The sequence below is a fragment of the Macadamia integrifolia genome, chromosome 11 (assembly GCF_013358625.1).
Source record: "Macadamia integrifolia cultivar HAES 741 chromosome 11, SCU_Mint_v3, whole genome shotgun sequence".
NCBI classification, from domain to species: domain Eukaryota; kingdom Viridiplantae; phylum Streptophyta; class Magnoliopsida; order Proteales; family Proteaceae; genus Macadamia; species Macadamia integrifolia.
The window spans coordinates 23,304,821-23,318,487 of record NC_056567.1 but is presented as its reverse complement, the minus strand read 5'-3'; the positions used below and the strand labels follow the sequence as shown (position 1 = coordinate 23,318,487).

General features: G+C 36.6%; 1 protein-coding gene across 1 annotated transcript in view; it reads left to right on the top strand.

The window, feature by feature from the left end:
• Window positions 1–11,445: 11,445 nt before the first annotated feature.
• Window positions 11,446–13,667, top strand: part of LOC122092823 (COP1-interacting protein 7-like) — a 17,569-nt gene continuing 15,347 nt past the window's right edge. Inside the window, exons 1-6 of the mRNA XM_042663116.1 lie at window positions 11,446–11,939; window positions 12,082–12,261; window positions 12,387–12,520; window positions 12,912–12,964; window positions 13,070–13,122; window positions 13,232–13,384. Of these exons, the coding sequence (XP_042519050.1) occupies window positions 11,881–11,939; window positions 12,082–12,261; window positions 12,387–12,520; window positions 12,912–12,964; window positions 13,070–13,122; window positions 13,232–13,384 (632 nt within the window). The 5' untranslated portion in view covers window positions 11,446–11,880. The remainder of the gene's footprint in view (window positions 11,940–12,081; window positions 12,262–12,386; window positions 12,521–12,911; window positions 12,965–13,069; window positions 13,123–13,231; window positions 13,385–13,667) is intronic.

Sequence of the window (13,667 nt, the reverse complement as noted above, 5' to 3'; positions counted from 1 at the left end):
TGAGAATCATCAATTTTCACCTAAAGCAATGAAGAGCACTACACACTCCATGTTAGTGGCCCCAATGAGGTAAGAGGAGTCGAACTGAAACAGTATATCACACCTCACTCTTAAGCGGCAATGAGTTCCACTCTCTTTAAGGCTACCTAGAGATGTAAATGGATTAAATACGGATCAGATATGATCAGATATGGATATCCCTGATTGGATATGGATACCCCTAAATGGATACATATGCAAAGTGAATCTGAATTTTCAACTATCCATTTACATCTCGGACTTGTGTAACCCAGACTTTTCCTCTGCCTACAGATCTCTGAAGTATCTTAATTTTTTTTTTTTTTCACTCTTTCAAACATGATAAATTTTCAAGAACCATTAAAATCATTAGTTACTTAATTTTTTATTATAAATTGAATATTAATTCATTAGGATAGATTATGTTTCAAATAATCCAAAGGAAAAACTTTTCTATCAAGCTCTATATTCATTTAAACCTCGTCCACTTTGCAAGTTGCAAACTAGTGAGTGGGTTTCTTTGGTAGGTGTTTTAATTGTTATGACGATTGGATTCCACGTGGCATATCTTCATAATAAAAAGTTCCAAGTTAGATGGCGTTAGTTGGCAAGTAGACTGTCCTGATCCTGAAGTTGGCAAGTGAGGCATCGTGATCATTGAGATGCCACTTATCATAAAATATTTATTAATAGTCATCACTCTAACGCTCATCAGTTTGATGATAATGGATATGGTTAGTTGTATCTCACACTGGCTTCACTTGATAAGCCCTAAAGGTTAGCCATCAAAATTCCAAAATCGTCAATGTTCAATGGCCACTAGCATTTGGCAGCATGGGGTTATCAATTACAAGATATATATGTGATATTTTAAAAGAAAATTACATTGTCACCCCCTAAACTTTGGTCTTTATTCAATGCCATCTCTTAGACTTTTCGAAACACTAAAGACATCCCCTAAAAACTCAAAAAATTCTAAATCAGTCCTTGCCGTTAGTCATCCCCGTTAAGTGATGGAATAATGGTTAGTTTTTTTACAATATGCCCAAAACACCCCCCACCCCAAGGTGATTTGACCACCTTACCCCTGTCCCTTCTTCTAAACAAAAACCTGCAACGATTAGTTCTCCGGCCTCCGTCATAGGTTCATGGGCACCCCGGCGAAAGTTCGTTGCTATCCTACTAAGGGGGTTACATACCCGACCCTAGACAAAGAAACTGCCACACAAAGCTTGACCAATGAACAAATCTGAAGAAACAGTCAAATGCGGGCGTACCTGGCCAACGGTCATCTCTGTGAAGCAGATCTGAGATATCTAGGATATCATTCGACTCTGTGTAGCAAATCGAAAGAAGAAGAAGCTCAAAATTGGGAGAGGCAATCAGGCTAGATCTGAAAGGAAATCCAGTTTATCTCCTTAGCTCGCAGGTGGTTCAGTAAAGAGTCACCTCGCCGGATTGTAGGAGCCACCTGAAGTACAGTAGTGATCTGAAGAGCAACGGCACCCTCTAATGTTGAGATGCCAGTCTCGCTAGAGATCGTCCACGATCTAGAGTGTAGCTGCAACCAAGAGAGTAGCAGTGATTTGAGGAGAAAATGGCAATTCTGCTCCCACAAGTCCTCACAGTTCGTACATAGTCTTCTGCGTCGATCTCCTCAACTAGCAGGTGGATCCAGTGAAGAGTCGCCTAGCCAGAGTGCAGCCTGATTCGCCTCAATTGCCGGAGTGCAGCCTCGCCAATGGAAGATCTGCTTCATCTTCGTGCATAGTGGCTCACCGACAGCAGACGACAGATCGACAGAAGTTGAAGAGTATCGATGCCTTTTCCAAGGGTTGCTTGAGGTGGTGGTACTAATGATCGACGAACAGGACTGGACTGGTTAGACATTAAGGGAAGAGCTTCTAAGACAAGGCATTCTGAGCAGAAATCGGGAAAAAAAAAGGTATAGAAAGACGGCGACGAACCATCGCCGGTGAAGAAACAGAGAAGATATAATTGACGACGACGATGTCCGTATACACCCGACAGTTGCAAGTTTTGGTTTAGAAGAAGGGACAAGGGTAAGGTGGTCAAATCATCTTGAAGGGATGTTTTGGGCATTTTGTAAAAAAACTAACCATTATTCCATCACTTAACGGGGATGACTAACAGCAGAGACTGATTTAGAATTTTTTAAATTTTCAGGGGGTGTCTTTGGTGTTTCGAAAAGTCTAGGGGGTGGGATTGAATAACGACCAAAGTTCAAGGGGTGGCAATGCAATTTTCTCATATTTTAACAATAATTAATTGCCTAGCGTAATTGGTGAATTATATAGTGTGTAAAAAGCATGGATTCAGATATCTGTATCAATTTGATTTTGATAGCTATTATTGGAATCGGAATTAGGACATTTAAGTTTATGGTTCGTACCAAGTTCGTTGCTCACCAACTGCACTACCCCTTTGGGTTATTACAATTTTGGACTAAATTACTTGTTTGACTTAGCCGTACATAACAAGATATTTACTAAATAATTCTATTGAAACTTAATTCTTAGAGAGGATTACCGGCTTTAGATCTTTCTTTATTATATTTTGGTTATAGGATCAAGTTTTCATGCACCCACAATGAATGGTAATCTCAACCACTCAAGAGTGGGGTAGAGGTGCACGGGATTTCATCCCTTGGATCCATGCAATAAATTCACGACGCGATTCAGGAAAACTTTGTCCTTTGTCTTATATATATATATATATATATATCTTAACGTATTTGTTTAATTTGTTCTAATATTTTACATTATTGTGCATCTAATTATTTTGGAATTGACTCATTAATTTACTTGTTCGATTTGCTAATCTATACAACAGCTAGAGCATAAAGATTCCGAGTGTTGAACCTGCAGGATCACTTGTTTAGGAAACCATAGTCATTGTTTATTTGGGTGAATATTTTCAAAATGGATCATTCTAACAAATTATTTAAATATTTGCCACATGATAGATTGAATGGGACAAATAGACCATTGGGTTCCTTACCAGTATGACAAACTTTGAAAAAAGATTTAAGATAATTGAAAATTTAGAGACCATGGAAAGGTGCATGGACATACAGAGATGGCTGAAAAATATAAAAATGAAGGGACATATATTGCGAAGGTTTTTTTTTTTTTTTGTTGAATTTGTGTTGAAATTGCGGCACACTAATCCATAATGTGTACAACTGATCCAACAATTAATTGACTATGATCAACTATTCGTGTGGCTTAAAATGGTGGATCAAAATGGGACCATGAAAACAAACATTTTTTCTATTTATTTTATAACATTAGGTTTTGTGTACAGCCATGTATGGTGCATTGTCACGCATGAAACAATTGGATAGAGACAATCATTCCTTTAAAATACCAAAAATTACCCCTTATTTGACGAGTTGACCGATTGCCCACAAATCCATTCCCCTATTTTATTTTGGATGGAATGCAATAAAAAAAAAATGTGCATTAATGCTTCCAAGTTTTGGTAGGTAACAAGTTGTGCCAGTCTAGTCATTCTTTGAAGTAGTGAGAAACCTAACAATGTTGTCTAGAAAAAGAGAGAGAGAGAGAGAGAGAGAGAGAGAAACCTAACAATGGCAATTTATAAAGACTTAAATCATTATCAAGCAAAAGAGAATTTTTAAAATATGCTTTGAAAATAGTGGTTAATGATTATTGAATTTAATTACTCCTATCTTTTTCTATGATTATCTATTGCATTTATGATTCCAAGTTGTACAATTCCATATTAGAGAGTGACATTTTTTTTGAAAAAATTATATAATAGAGTTTTTCTTTCTTTTATTCACATCTTATCCATAAAACTAATTGGTTAGTATGGTGTATGATTGAGTTTGAATACAAGAAAAATATGTCAATGTTATAGGTAGTTTATCTCTATAACAATGGAATGTGATGTTTTCGAAAATCATATGATAAATAAGAACCATCTATTTTTACGGTTTTTTAATTTAAATCATCTGTGTCCACCCAATTGGGAGAATGCACAATAATGTTTAGAGTATTGGTACATATGTACGAACATACACACGATATTTACCTCTACAAAAGAGGATATTTTATTGATTAGACTTTGAAAGTTGACATGCGACTAATCTAAACCATATCCTCTCTATCTAATAGTTTGAATAAACACATCATATGACTATGTGACAGGATAAATGTCTTGTGATACTTAAAAAATAACAAACTTTCTTCATAGCTATAATTCGCCAATTATTATTATAAAAAAATTGATGACTTCAACTATTAACACATTAAGCAACTTGAGAGTGCTTGCACGACTGTTTAATATGTTGCAATAAATGACCTACACAACCTCTCAAGCAGAAAAAAACAAGAATGATTATGTGATTAATAATATTCATCCAATTAATTTGATAGGTGGTTAGTAAGTAAGTGAAGAAATGGAAGTAAATATGTTAAGCATTAATACTTTGAAAGCACAAGAGGGAATAATTATTCTTTAGAAAAAAGAAAACTATCCACTTGCGTGTGTAAGAGTGCTAATCATTATTCGATGTTCATAACCATAAAGATCGAGTTGGTAAAGTGTGGTCCATTGATTTAAGTGGTTTTAAATTTCAAGCCTCATTGATAATAAAATCAATCAACTTTACTATCAGCCTTGATCGATTACAAGAATTTAGGTGCCACCACCTTGACCTAAGAGGAAACAATGTTAGTTGACACTTTATTGATGGATGGATTGATCTAGTATTGGTAGATGAGCAATAAATAAACCAAAACCATTAATTATAGGCACATTTTATCATAGTTGCAATGTTTTAGGCAGATTTTATCACAATGGAAAAATCATGTTTGGAATTGGGTGAATCATTTGGGTCCAATAAAAAAAAATATAAAATCTGTTCAAGAGTCGTAAAGATTCGCCCAAGTTGAAGAAATGATCAAGCCAGGTTCGAATCAATCAAAGTTTCTTTTGACTCAATAATTTTGCCCTAGTCATGTGAATCACGTAGTCTTTTTCTTTTATTGGGCCATATACTATTCATAGACTATAAGCTAGATCTATAATAAAATAAAACACAAGAATTTTTATTTGTTGTCTTCAATATTAGACTTTTTTTTTTTCCTTCTCACCATGAAGCAACCATAGCTGCTTCAGCCCTACCCAGTCAGACAAAGAGTAGAAAAAAGATATTACAAAAATAAGAAAAAAACATGACTCTTGACTCACCAGTTTTGAAAAGGATGAGCCATTTGAAACACCTGGTTTTCCAAGGTTCAAATTGTCTGCAGTGAGTGATAGGGTGCAGTAAGCATTCGGCAGCTGAGAGCATCTGGACACACGTCCTAAGGAGCTCCCAGCCACCCGATGCTCACTGCACCGGTACAGTGGTTGCAGACAATTGTCATGTGATTTTTCAACTATGAGTTATATAGATAAATATAAGGGGGGGGGGGAAACAATTTTTGTGGCCTTAAAATGTGAGAGAATAGAGAGAAAATTAAGGATTGTTTGTTATGCATCCATGGAATGCATTCCAGGTCAATAATGCATTTCAAGAAATTATACTAAATGAAACATTAGTTTTCTGCCTATGATCTTAAACAATTGGACCCACTATTTATCTAATGTATATTTTCCATCTCAATATTTTTTGAGTCTCGGGCATGCCACCCCCTAAATATCTCAACTCTAAATCGTGGTTAAAAGAAATAAACTACACAACTATAGTCTAAAAGCATTTGGAATCATTAGTAGATGTTTTGAAATTAAGGCTGCATTTGGTGTATTTTTTTGAATGCATTATCAACCTAGAATGCATTCGAAGAATGAGATTATCTTTGGTCAGGGTGAAGATAAACTTTCTTCAAGAACAATCCACAAAATCCCATCAGTGAGATGTCATTATTGCTAATAACTCTGAAATGCCCTTGGCACTATTGAAGAAAAGAATCAAAGAAAATGAAAGCTAAAGAGAGTACCAATGTTGGAAAGAAAATCAATGAAGCAAGTAGAACCTATAGAAGTGATTTTTCTTTTTTTCCACATTGTGGATTGAACTTTCTTTCACTCACATCATTTTGGGCTTTTGTTCATGGAGAAGCAATAATGGTATTATAATAGTGGGTAAAGAAATTCTATATGTGAAGGAAAAATTTTCTTTTTCTCTATTTCTTTTTTATTCCATCCAGTTAGGTAGAATATATATATATATATATATAATTAAAATAAATGAGAGGGAAGAAAAATTGAAAAACCAAACATAGGAAGTCACTCTCTTTTGGATCTGGCTCCTCTCCAGAGCACCCATCGCCTAGGTCTTGACCATACTACTTAGGGGAGCGTTACGTGTTCATGTGGTGATCCAACGGTTCTTGGTGCCTCTTTTTTCACGCCTTTGTTAGCGCCTCGTTCTTCACGTCGTCTCTCAAAACATTGGATCACCGCCTAGTGCTCTCTCAGGTAGCTATGGGCCGACCTGGGCAATAGACACTCAGGAGAAGAGTCGAATCCCTCTCTTTTTTTCCACATTCAACAATTGTGTCTAATTAAATTCTTAACCCATTTGGCATTTCAAGAGTCTTTTTTTTTTTTTTCTCTTTTTTGGTAAACTCAGAAGTGAACTGTTGGACTCAAAACAAAGGGAGTAAGAAAGGGAAAAAAAATATCAATCGGAGCAGAATATCAAAATAAAGAAATGGAAAAAAATTTCTCAAGATGTCAGTATGCCAGCGCCCTCTCACATGTATTTTTTTTCCCTCTCTCTTATGTCCTGATGATCATGTGTATTCCATGTAAATGATATCATTTCTTGTGCCATTATTGATGTTGCATGAGAGATTATCCATTGTTTGAGGTGGAAAACAACATTATGTTTCATAATCACCTTATGAAGTTGTACATGATACATAAAATTGTATATGCATGGATCAACGAGCATAATAAATAAAAACAAGCACATATACAAGAAACAATACATTTATGTGGTTTGAAAATATCAGGCCTACATCCATAAGTGATACAATCCTCTATTAAGAACAAGAGAAGAAAATAATAATATAACCCTTGCAAATCCTAAATCCCACGTAAAACCCTCTCTCTCAACATCGATGTCTTTCTACTCCTTGCTTCTCACTTTCTTCTCTTCTTTTGCTAACCCCTTTAAAGACACCTCTCTCTTTTTATATATTAATCTTCCACCTTTGGAAGACTCTACATCTTCCATTGCCTTGGAAACATCCACCTTTTTTAAGACTCCTCTACTTGGAAGACTATATCTTTTTTCACTTTCTCCTCTTTGATGTCTCTTCACCTTCCACATTAGAAGACTCTAATGGACAACTAAACTCTTGAACCAAATCCTTAGCCAATCTAGATAAAAGGCATCAAACCCGAAAATTTTCACATTGGTTTTGTTGTACCCACCTGAAAGACATGTTGAAAAATCATTTGACTACATTCTTCACAATGCACCCCATCCTTGTTAGTCTCTTGAATAACCAACAATTCATTCTTATTTAGTACATACGCTTATCCCTCAAATGAATGAATGCATTCTCGTTTAGTATCATTCTCCACCTTGCAAATATTTAGTGCTAGTATCTCGAATGGCCAATACACACATCATTCCGACCCCATTGTTCACCCTGCACATATCTAGTGTTAGTACCTTGAATGGTCAAACACCTCATCATTACAGTCTTATTCTTCTCCCAACATATCTCTAGTGCTAGTATCTCAAATGGCTAAACACTTCATCATTTCAGCCTCATTCTTCACCCATCACATCTTCCCTTGAACCATGTTGTAGGTACCCCTTGTCTCTTGAATGATGTTGTAAGAGTACCCACCACATATTTCTTATTATATAACATGGTACCTCTATTATAACAATCCACAGTAATTCCCCCCATTTTTTTTTCAATAAATCTCCTCCACCTCATCATCTCTCTTATCTGTCGACAAACATCAGACACAACTTGTTGGGGGCGGAATAACGTTTCTATTTTTGACTTGAGCACCTTACGATCGTATAAGAACACAGACTCATATATGCATGATCTACGAGCACATAAAATGAAAACAAGCACAGACACAAGAAGCAATAAATTTACATGGTTCGGCAATATATATTACCTGCATCCATAGAATAATATAATCTTCCACTAAGAACAAAAGAAGAGAAGTATTACAACCCTTGCAATTTGATTCCCAAACCAAGTCTATTGTACACCTCTCTCTCTCTCTCACTTGGTCATGTACTCACTCACTTTCTCTCTCTCAACCTTGGTGTCTCTCAACTCATGGCTTCTCACTTTCTTCTCTTCTTGTCTAACCCCCTTGAAAAAGGCCTCTTTAATTTATAGACTCCTCTTCCTCCATTGGAAGACTTCACCCTCTTGGAAGGCTCTACATATTCCAATCTTTTGGAATTCTCCACCTAATTGAATACTTCCATTACTTGGAAGACTTTATACCTCTTCCACTCGCTCCAATTTCGTCCCCACTAGAAGATTCTAGTGGATAACTAAACCGTTGAATCAAATCTTTCAACCGGTCTAGATAAAAGATGCCAAACTCAACACCCCCTACATTGACATCTATCCTCTCTCAAAAGAAATAATTGGCTAAATAAACGAAATGAAAATATGTTATATTAGCAAGCAATGAAAGATATGTTAGCATGTTTTATATCTCTCTCTCTTCTTCTCACATGAAATGAGCCCTTCTCTACGGGATAAGTGAAGGAAAACTTTTCCCATTATATATTTTCATGTAAGGTTTAGACATTTGCTTATTCCTTTAAAACATTTAAAGCACCCAGGCCTTAAGCTGCCAAGTAATTGTAACTTTATTTTTTTTTCATTTTAGTATAACATAATTATTTTCAAATAGGATAAATCTTGTCATTTCATATGCAGACTCGAAACATCGATAATTTTGTTGATAACATAATGATAAATCACTTTTTAAATTATTGTTTGAGGAAAAAGACACTACTTTGTCACATGCCCATATGCCCATACGCAAGAGTGGAAAAAATACCATCCTACCCCTTGATTGGATGCATACATGTGCACCCCCTTGGTTGGTCATTGGCACAATGACCATCCAACTAGGTAGCAACCCAAATCCTTATTTTTTAGAATCTGACTCCTCTATGTCACAGCAAGGATACCAATGCACATCTAATGGTCTGGAGCTCCTAAACATGAAGCCTAACACATGGATGCGTATCTCAAAGCACTTCAAGTTGTTAGATGTGCGCTGTAATCTCTCACTCCTTAAAAGAGCCCCATCCTATTATTTAAGGATAAAACACCCTTTATTTTTTTTCCTTGTCTCTCTCTTAAACAACTTTTAAGAATGGACAAGGGATAAGGTTTCAAATTCGGAGCCCATTAAAAAAAATAAAAAAATAAATGGAAATTCTCCAGTACCACCCCTAAAATTGAAAATAACTTGGAGTAATCCCTAAAAATGAAGATAATGTCTACTGCACCCCTAATTTGTAACACTGTTAATTGAAAGTGAGAAATGTCCCTTTTACCCTTATACTTAAACTCTCTAAAAAGAACCCATTTTCTTCCAAACTCTCTCAACCGCGACCTTAGCTAGGAGAGTAAACCGTTATTGGTTATCTCCTCTCACTGGGAATGCGGTTTAGGGCAAAGCAAATTCTGTTTTGTTCTGTTCTTTGATGTGCCGCGACAGATCTGAGTAGTTCTATGAGGTGTTATATTGATTTCCTGAGCTCTTTTTTTAGGGATGTCTCGAGAAAAAAATCTTTACTCTGGATGGGAGGTTTTTTTTTTTTTTTAATCATCTTTCTGTAGATTGGAGAGAGCTTCGCACCTAAGAGGCTCACTTGTTGGCCCGCTCTAGCTCAATAGTCGAGAAGAAGAGTGGGCAACTATGAGATTAGTTGCCCTTAGTTCGAAATCAGTAGCTCAATAGCCAACTCTCAGTTTACCTGGGAAGACAAGGCCTTGGCCAACTATTGCAGCTCCACGCTCGCCTCCATCTACGAAGAAAGGAAAGTCAAGAAGAAAATCGATCAACTTTGATAACTGAGAACAATAGTGATTCGTCTTCATACATACCCAAAATTTTCTTGTTTTCTTCAAACTTCATTTCCTCCTCATTGTACCCATTGGCGAGAACAGGTGCATTGTGTGAGAACAAATTAAAAGCATATTGCATAGACTGCAGGTGTTAAGGGGTGAACCACTGTGAACAGATGGAATGATTTAATATTAATCTCACTAAATTATTGTCAGAAAATTATAGATGACTAAAAGTTTTGTTTTTTATTTTATTTTTTATTTTTATTTTTTCTGGTGATCTAGATGGTGATCTGTTTAAATGGATTGTAAAACTTTACAAATCTTAAAGATCTCATCTTTGTTGAATAGATTCGCATTTCTTGTTGTTAGATCCATAACTCTAGCCTCGGTTTTATCTAAATTTCGAGTCTTGTTTCATTTTACTGGTGCTCGACTTTGGATCTTAAGTAGCTGCGGAGATGAACTATTGCGGATACCAGAAGAACACCTTCACAGCTTGCGAAGACATGAGGAGCGCCAAAGATGTGGTTGTTTGCCCTAAACCTCAATGAATCTCTAGATTCAACCATGTTATTCATGATCCTAGGCCTTTGAGAGAGAAAGAGTGCTTCGTCGTCTTCGTGCAGTAGTTTCGTCGTCATCGTACTGAGAAGCTTCCTTCTTCGTGTAGTCTTTGCAGGTGAATGGAGTAGAAGAAGTCTGAGCAGAGGTTAGTGCTTTCACCAAGTGCTCTGCTTCATCGCATAGAGGTTTTCCTCCTTCGTGTAGTCTTTGCAGTTGAACGAAGCAGAGCAGCGCAACGGCAATCAGAGGTTAGGGATGTTAGAGCAATAGCTGTCGATTTTGGGAAAGTATTTCAAGTCTCTCCGTTTTACTAATTGGGGATGAAGATCAATATTGTAACTTAACATACCCATAAGGGTAGATTGGCCATTTAGCAAAAAACTAACTGATGACATCATCACTTAACACCTTAAATCTAACGGAATGAGTTTTTTAGATATAATTTTAAGAAAGTGAGGGATCTACTAGACATTATTTTCATTTTTAGGTGTTACTTCGAGTTAATTTCAATTTTATGGGTGGTACTAGATAATTTTTCAAAAATAAAAATAATATCAAGTTTAAATTCTACCTATAGAGGTGTCATGGTCCTACTTTTGATTGGCAAAGTTTTCGATCTCTTCCCCTTTTTTTATTTTGAGAGAGAGAGAGCTTGAGCTTTATTAATATTTTTTTCCTTTTGGGATCTAAACTTTATTAATATTTATTCCTTGTCCCCTTGTTTGCTCCACAGCTAAGACTGTCACTACTTCTCTTCAATTGCAAGCCTACCCAGAAGAGACCATATGAAGAAGAAGTTGAGACTACTTCTCAACCAACCAATTATTCCTTTCCCATTGATTTGAATCATGAAGGTGGTGATGATCCCATCCATCCATCAATCCATCGCTGCATATCTAAGAGTAAGAGGAAAGCTGGATCGGCAACGCCTACACCTTTTTCGGGCCCTACTTCCCCAATCGCCAAATCCCTCTTCCCCATGTGCTTTGCTTCGTCACCCCTTGCTGGCAAATCACCCAATCATCCAATCATCCAATCACCTCTCTCTCTCTCTCTCTCTCTCTTTCTATGCTATACAGAGGTAGCTTCAGGTGCAAATGGCAGAGTGAGAAGAGAGTGAAAACTGGAATGAGTAGAGTTGTTGATATCACAGTTTCCAAGATCTTCTTCTCTGGGATTATGCACATTTAAAGCTTTCTGCTACTCTCTTGTACTTCTCATGGATTCGAGTACTCGTCTTGAGTATGCTCTGTTCCAACTCACCCCTACCAGAACCAGGTACTAATTGCTAATGCCTAATGGCTTCTTACTTGTTCCTTTCTCTATCGATCTTGTAGTCATGCTTGGATTTTAGTATTCATCTCGCTTTGGTTCTGATGATCTTTGTGTTTTGTGTGTTTCTGCATTTTGAATTTGAAAGGTGTGATCTCGTTGTCTTCGCCGGAGGTCGCAGTGAGAAATTAGCATCTGGACTACTTGAGCCATTCGTTTCGCATCTTAGATGCGCCAAGGAGCAGATTTCCAAGGGTGGCTACTCCATCACGCTTCGGGCTCCCACTCCCGCCGACTCCGCCTGGTTCACCAAGGCCACGTTGGAACGGTACTTCTTGGACTTAGATCCCTAGATTTCTTTCATCCATAATTCGTTCATTTGGAAATGATTCAATTGATTTGGGTTTCACTAGGAAGCTCCTAGTTGGCTCATTCTTCATGAATTTTGAACAGGTTTGTGAGGTTTGTTAGCACACCTGAAGTTCTTGAGAGGTTTGTGACGATCGAAAGGGAGATCTTACAGATTGAGACCTCGGTTCAACCCAATGAATTGTCAAATTCTACTGCTGCAGGTCAAGCAGAAGAAGGTACGCTCAGACCTGTAATTCAATTTGTAAGTCCTTCGATTAGATCGAATTGACTGCAAAAAGTGCTCCCCATATCCGTTGATCCAAAATTTGGATCTCTCACAAGTATTATATGATGGATTAAATCTTAATTTTCATTTGTTTTCCTGCTCTTGATTGTTCTATGTTTGGTAGTTTATGAATATAGTAGTCAAATCCAGGTATAGTTGCTGCTAGTTTCCTGACATTGATTATTAGAAACTAAGTCTATACGGCTTTATACTAAATTGTGATGATACATGGTCCATGATACAGCTTTCTTGATATCAAATTTTTGGAATTCAGTTTACATTGCACACCACTTGAAAGATTTGACTTGATCTACTAATTTGTACTTGGATTTATTTCGCAGGCAATGTGAAAGGTGCTGATGGCCATTCCAAGAAATCGACTACTTCCTCTCAGGTATTTCAGTGTTTTACTGACATATGACAGTAGATTTGTCTCAAGATGTTTCCTCATCCTCACTGGCCATAACTTTGAACCTTTCTGTGGCAATGGTGGTCCCAGGCAAAAGCCGACTCTAATGGCAGTGATAATGTTGCACAAGAAGAAAACTCCAAGTAAATCATCCTTTTTCTCATAATTTATTAAATCTGATTATTTCCCCTCTACATTCCAGTACATCAAATTCACTTTTGTTGCTTACCCTATTGTTTTGGTATCAAACAGGCTTCGCCTTCAGCGTCTTTTGGAGACTCGCAAAGCGGTGCTTCGTAAGGAGCAGGCTATGGCTTATGCTCGTTCCTTTGTTGCTGGATTTGATATGGACCATATAGATGATCTTTTATCCTTTTCTGCTGCTTTTGGAGCTTCCCGCTTAAGGTATGAATGAAACTTAGCCATAACGATGGTCAAGGGCATCTAGTTAAGATCAAGCTGAGGAAGGTTGAATTTTATTTCTTAAGATATAAAGCAACTCAAACTAATTTAGGTATTAAGATATAAAAGCTAATCAACCTAACATAATGCTCATGAATATATGAGCAAGCTCTAACATTATGCTCATTGTATTATGTTTTGTGTTGGTTTTTTGTTTTTTGTTTTTGTTTTTTTTTTTTTTTGTTTTTGTTTTTGTTTTTTTGTTTTTTTGTTTTTTTGTTTTTTT